Source organism: Oryzias melastigma, linkage group LG11, assembly GCF_002922805.2.
Source record: "Oryzias melastigma strain HK-1 linkage group LG11, ASM292280v2, whole genome shotgun sequence".
Classification (NCBI taxonomy): Eukaryota; Metazoa; Chordata; class Actinopteri; order Beloniformes; family Adrianichthyidae; genus Oryzias; species Oryzias melastigma.
In genome coordinates this window covers 13,528,948-13,535,415 of record NC_050522.1, presented here as the reverse complement: position 1 = coordinate 13,535,415, position 6,468 = coordinate 13,528,948, and the positions used below count along the sequence as shown (strand labels likewise).

Here is a 6,468-nt window from a genome sequence, read left to right as displayed (position 1 = left end):
TTTTTTTTTGCAGCATTTTGATCTGGCCTGTGTCCAGTTTGTAGACATTCAGGATCAGCTTTATAGACACGTACTCTCATTTTCAGTTTCTTCATCACATATTTTAGAAAAAGATGAAGCACTTTTTAGATTCTGGAGGTGGGATTTGTTAAACAATCTTGAGTCTTTTTCTGAGATTGAACAGTTTTGATGGATTTTTCTGATCCTTTTAAAATGGGGAAGTTTTTTCTGCCACTTCCTACATGTCCTTCCTGGAAGTCAAACGCTCATTTCCACATTTTCCCTGGAGTTATCCTCCTCCCCCGCTTCCACGTTTACGCTGTGCCAAACCAGCGATTTTTCCCGCAGACCTTGTTTTGACCACATTCTGGTGTTTGTGTGTCCTCTCTGTGTGGTCATTTGGGTTTTTGCTGCTGCAGCATCAAACCACCAGTAGTCCCATTTTCCCTTCTGAGGGTTTATTTGAAATGTCAGGACTCCTCGAGGAACCCCCCCCCCCCATCCCCACCCCCATTACTGCGGCCAGCATCCCGACATTGAAGGATTTCATCGCGTACAGCAACATTTCCCATGTGGTGAAGCAGCTCTGGTTAGGGATGGTGGAATTGTGGAACGCTTCTGTGGATTTTCTGGATTATGGGAGATGTTTTTTAAAGAATGCAGCAGAGTCTCTGTCACTTTAACACCTTTGCTGTTCAATAAGATGAAATTCTAAAGGTGTGGTTTTTAATATGTTAAAATTAATAATTTGATATGTTTAGGAATTAAAAGTGTGTAAAGTTTTTTTGTTGTTTTGCTTGACGTCCACATTCCCTGTACGTTTTTGGCTGCTGCCCGACGTTTTTCCAACCAGGAGTCTGGTTGTCTTTACTGTCAGACGCCCGCCTCCATTGTCATCACAAGATGGCTCCGTCTCCGCGCCGCCATGCGTACGCCTGAGCTATGAGTCCAGACAGGCGGGCTTGTATGTGTTTATCTTCTATAAACATCTGCTGGTGCAGCTCATGAGTTCCTTTGTGTGTGATTAAGTGAAGGTTGGATTCATCCGTGAAGTGTGAGGATGTGTGTTTGTGTGTCAGCTTTTTTCAGCGACTCCCCCCGACTCATTTGAAAGTAATCCATGTAATCCCTCTTTTTTTCTTCTCTTCACTTCACCCTCTTTTTTCCTGTCCTCCGTCTCTACACATCCCAACTGCCTGTTTCTCCCTCAATAAAATGAAATTTGTAAATTTGGGCCTTAATTTTCAAACGATCGGTTTGTTTTTAATGACTCTGGATGTTAAGATCATCTTCTCCTTCCCTCCTCTGTCAGGCGGTGGAGCGAGAACAGGTGGACAGCATTCAGCCCAAACTGCAGCACATCAACGCAGTGGGACAGGGTCTGATCCAGAGCGCAGCCAAGCACACCGACACGCAGGCGCTGGAGCACGACCTGGAGGCCACCAACCTGCGATGGAACTCACTCAACAAGCGGGTAGGACTCTGAAGTCATGCAAACCTTTGCTTTGAAAATAATCTCAGAATTCACCACCTTGAGCACATTGTGGTTAAAATATGAGCTTATTATCAAACATATTATTTTTTTTGTTCTTATTCTGTGCAATGATGCAGATTTTTAAATATTTAAATTAACAATACAATCGTTTTTAAAAGTTTTTGGATATTAAGGAACAGATTGGGGATTCCAAAGGCCTTTCAAAATAAAATACTGCTTCCTCATTTGTTTAAAAAATAGATTATTTTAAATTAAAAACACAAACTTTGATGGGAAATTTAAGGATGTATGAAATTTTTTTGTTCCCAGGTGGCAGAGCGAATTGCCCAGCTGCAGGAGGCACTGTTGCATTGTGGGAAGTTCCAGGACGCTCTGGAGCCTCTGCTAAGCTGGCTGAGCGACACAGAAGAGCTGGTGGCCAATCAGAAGCCTCCGTCTGCCGAGTACCGCGTGGTCAAGGCCCAGATCCAAGAACAGAAGGTAGGAGGATGGAGGAGGAGGTGGAAGAATAAAATCCAGTTTTAGATTTCTTTTAGCTGCTTTTGAGACGTGAAAGTTTTCTAGATACAAAAGTAAAGCTAAAGTAGAACAGGTCGTTTAAAATTTTACTCGGACGTCAACAATAACAGTAACTTATTCAGACACATTCACTGCATCTGTTCTGACTGTCAGACTGCAGCAAAAACAGGTCGAACATTGTTTCCTGCTGTGTCCAGCACATGTCCTGTGTCTATGTGTCACTGATCAATCCCGCCGTCTCAGCAATCTGTTCTGACTGCTGCAAAGCAAGGGGATTGGTTGAAGTTCAGAACGTTTGCAAAGTATTTTCTAGTGTTTTCTAACCCCTAGGTCTATTCCCCCCAGTCCAGAACAGAATCCAAAATAGCTGATTTTTTTTAGTACTTTTGTTTTTTGTATAGAGACAGTTTTCATGGAAAAACTAACGATAATACTTTTTAAACATGGTATTAAATTTTAATATCAACACTGATAAAAATTGTGAATACTCTTTTGGTGTTTTTCCCCTTTGCTTTTGTACCTGAAAATGTATATTTGCATCCCGCAGCTGCTTCAAAGGTTGCTGGACGACCGCCGACCAACGGTGGAGATGATCCGTGCTGAAGGAGAGAGGATCGCAGCCACAGCAGACACTCAGGACCGGGAGAAGATCCAGAGCCAGCTCCAGAGTCTGTCACAGAGATGGTCTGATCTGCTGGATAAGGCCAGCAGCAGGTAAACCATCTCCTGGATTTTAAAGATCTGACAAGAAGACCATATTTTCACCTTAGAAAGGATTTTCTTTCATAGATAACGTCCATCTTTGCCATCTTTACATTTAGCATCAGAAAATGAATCATAAACATTTGTTGCTGCTTTAGAAGATCTCCTGAAGTTGAGCAGATTCAGTTTTTTTAGGAGGTTGTTTCATGGTCTTAAACATGTGGTGAATTAGAAACAAGCACCTTTTCCCTTTTGCTGCTTCTCGTTATCATTTCAACTATGTAGTGTGTCTGTTCCCAATGACATACGTCTGTCATTAATGTCGGTTTCTCGGGTCGTTGTCAGAAACTTCCCTGTTCTGTGGAAATGATTGTAGACGTACAGAGAAGGGTGGTTTAGTGTTGGAGATCTCAAACATGTCTGATCATGTAAAGCTTTGTTGATGCTCCACATCTCCACGCTGAGCGTCTGTGATTTATCAGACGTTTCTTCACCATCTGCTATAAGGGCATACCATAACACGCTATAAGGTTTTCTTGGCACACAGAAGCAGGATGGCAGACCTTTACTTTTCACGCTGCATCTGCTTCAAAACTTCCAAAATGATCATTTGAATTTAATTTCTTATTTTCTTGTGGGGTTGATAAGGTTTTTTTTGTATTTAGCTCAAAAGCTTGTTATGTTGCTGTTTGTGATTAAAATGTTATGAACATTTAATGAAACTTTTCAAGAGGAAAGTATAGCTTTTATCAGATTTCTGAAAAAGGTTTGAGTAGATTATAGTATTAATTCATATCATATCTTCTTTGTCAGGGTCTTAAAAGTTAAAGTCCCATTAGCTGTCACACACCTAGATGTGTGAAATATGTTCCCTGCTTTTGACCCATCCCCTGGGCAGCGGTGAGCTGCAGACACAGCCGCGCTCAGGAACCAGTTGGTGGTTTAACCCCTCATATCCAACCCTTTAATACTGAGTGTCAAGCAGGGAGGCACTTGGGACCATTTTTAGAATCTTTGGTATGACTCGGCCGAGATTTGAACTCATGACCTTCCAGTCTCAGGCCGGACACTCTAGCACAAAGCCACTGAGCTTGTCTTCATTTTGTCGTCATTTTTGTATTTTCGTTTAATCAAAATTGTCACAAATTCTTAGTTTTACTGTAAAAAAAATCTGACATAATTTGTGAGAAATTAAAGCTTTTCAAAAAATGTAAATTCTTGTGTTTTTAAGCATTATCAGAAAAAAAACATAATTCTGAGGTTGAGTCTAAGATTAATTAAAAAAAAAAAACGTAGGTAAGTCTGAGATAGAAGAGATAAAAATTAACATTTTTACAATTGTTATACTTGAATGTAAAAAAAAGAAGTATGAGAAAAAGGTATATTTAGAAGTGATCTGACATCTAAAAAAATCAAAGTTCACAGAAAATAATTAGAAATCAGACATTTGGGTCAGACTTTTGCAAATAATATCTAAATTCTAGTCATAAAAAAAGAGCTGTAGGATTTAAACAGTCTAATCTAAGAACTTAAGAAGAGTATCGAAGTGTCTTTTTATTTAACTTCCAGAAGATGAAGAGAGCTGACTTTAAACCGGAGTATGTGTCTTTGTCTTTTCCCCTCACAGACAGAGGCAGCTGGAGGAGCTGCAGGTTTTAGCTCTTCAGTTCCACGAAGCCTTGGAGCCTCTTGGAGAATGGCTGAGTGCCACAGAGAGACGCCTGAGCTCCGCCGAGCCCATGGGAACCCAAACAGCCAAGATCTCCCAGCAGATCATCAAACATAAGGTACATGAAAGTCCAAACCTGAGGACATACCGAGGTGTCTGAATGCAGCTGCAGTCATCGAGTTAAAAATAATTAATCGCAAAAATTAATCGCTGTTATTTTTTTAGTCACTCTATTTGCTCGCCACTTATTATCTGTGTATAGTCACAATATGAAATCGGACACATTTAGACAGTTTATTTTTAATTAGTGCTGTCAATCGATTTTAAAAATTAATCAGGTTAATCTGCTGTCAATCAATTTTAAAAATTAATCAGGTTAATCACACTTTAGTGTTGTGATTAATCACGATTAATCAACCAGCTACATTTTATATAACAGAAAGCATCTCTTTTTTTCCAAACAAGAACAAAAAATAAATGAATAAAAAAAGATATGATGCAAATTATCCCACAAACAATCTTTTGAATAAAAACAGGTGAGAGAGAAATTTTTTCCTTCATTTTTATCGTCTGAATTGTTTAAAATTATAAAGCGATCATCGTTATAAGGGGGATAATAACTGACGAAGTGTTTTAACGCACGCCGTTGAAGTCTGAACCGCAGAGGCAAAGCGAACAACTGTTTCTTCGCGACATGTAATTCATTTGCGTTAACAAATATTAACATGTTAATTCTTTTAATCACGTGTGTCAACGTGTTGAAGTTCATAGCTCTAGTTAAAACACACGTTCACTTTTGGACAATCGCGCACATTTACAAACAACCATTCATTTGTTTTATATTTGTTTCAGTTTTGTCAATTTTGAATATGTTGAGTTATTTTTTGATGTTTTACTTCCTTTCAGTTTATGATTTGTCATCTCCATTGTCTTTTTTTATTTATCCATCTGCTTTCTGTTGTTTTTTTGTTATCTCACTCCTTTTCTGATTCAAACACACACAAACACACACACTTCCCAGGCGCTCCAAGAAGACGTTTCTTCACGGAAAGCTGAGGTTGATCACCTCCAGTCCCTCAGCCAATCACTGTGGCCGCTCAGCAGCGCGGCCGATCAGGATTGGCTGCGGGAGCGCGTGGGGGCGGTGAGGTCGGGTCACTCAGATCTTACTGATTGGTGCACGAGGCGGGCGGCCCTGCTGGAGCAGGCGCTTGCCAACGCCCAGCTGTTTGGGGAGGAGGAGGTGGAGGTGCTGAACTGGCTGGAGGAGGTGGCTCAGAGGCTGTCGCAGGTCTCCGTGCAGAGCTACCAGCCCCAGCAGCTGGCCGAGCAGCACAAACACAGCCTGGTACGACGATCTGTGGAGCTCCACAAGTGTGACGTAGATGCATCTCATTTCCATTGTTTTAAGCCATTTTTCACCTTAAATACATGATCATGCCTTCAACAACCATAATGGAAAAACATTCTAATCTTCTTCGTTTTTCTTTTCATAGTCTCTAAATGAAGAAATCTTGAGCAGGAAGAAAACTGTAGACCAGGCCATCAAGAACGGACAAGCTTTACTCAAGCAGACCACAGGTGATCTCATCATTCAATTCATGCCTCATCTCTTGAATCCCTTTTAGTCTTACTATAATGCACTTTCTCCTGATCTGTTGTTTGTTTTCAATGTCCTCATCTGGGTTGGATGTCCTCCTACAGGTGAGGAAGTTCTCCTGATCCAGGAGAAGCTGGATGGGATCAAGTCTCGCTATGCTGAGATGACAGCCAGTAGCAGCAAAGCGCTGCGCACCCTTGAGCAGGCGCTGCAGCTGTCCACGCGTTTCGCCAGCGCCCATGAAGACGTCAATCAGTGGCTGGATGCAGTGGAGGCAGAACTTAACAACGGAGAGTCTGATGCCACGCCCACCTACCAGGAGAGGCAGAAGGTAAGGGAGGAGTCTTTTAGTGTTTGGATTTAAAATATTTTAATCTACGGAACACACTTTTAGCATCTGGTGTTCACACTGGACTGTCGCTACCTGATACTAATGCATTTACCAACAGTTGAAGAGACTTGGTGGGAAATCTCATGAATCTT

General features: G+C 41.1%; 1 protein-coding gene and 1 long non-coding RNA gene across 22 annotated transcripts in view; one reads left to right on the top strand and one right to left on the bottom strand.

Annotated features, from left to right (window-relative positions):
- LOC118599372 overlaps nucleotides 1–2,667 on the bottom strand; it is a 7,190-nt gene extending 4,523 nt beyond the window's left edge. Inside the window, exon 1 of the long non-coding RNA XR_004948695.1 lies at nucleotides 2,535–2,667. This is a non-coding gene — a long non-coding RNA (uncharacterized LOC118599372). The remainder of the gene's footprint in view (nucleotides 1–2,534) is intronic.
- macf1a (microtubule actin crosslinking factor 1a) overlaps nucleotides 1–6,468 on the top strand; it is a 183,721-nt gene that overhangs the window by 156,451 nt on the left and 20,802 nt on the right. For 17 of the 21 annotated variants that reach the window (XM_036214306.1, XM_036214316.1, XM_036214313.1 and 14 more), the window contains 7 exons: nucleotides 1,313–1,474; nucleotides 1,805–1,975; nucleotides 2,562–2,728; nucleotides 4,344–4,503; nucleotides 5,407–5,733; nucleotides 5,882–5,966; nucleotides 6,090–6,316. In XM_036214306.1, coding sequence (XP_036070199.1) covers nucleotides 1,313–1,474; nucleotides 1,805–1,975; nucleotides 2,562–2,728; nucleotides 4,344–4,503; nucleotides 5,407–5,733; nucleotides 5,882–5,966; nucleotides 6,090–6,316 — 1,299 coding nt within the window. The remainder of the gene's footprint in view (nucleotides 1–1,312; nucleotides 1,475–1,804; nucleotides 1,976–2,561; nucleotides 2,729–4,343; nucleotides 4,504–5,406; nucleotides 5,734–5,881; nucleotides 5,967–6,089; nucleotides 6,317–6,468) is intronic. The other 4 variants (XM_036214314.1, XM_036214312.1, XM_036214305.1 and 1 more) reach the window with 1 other exon arrangement.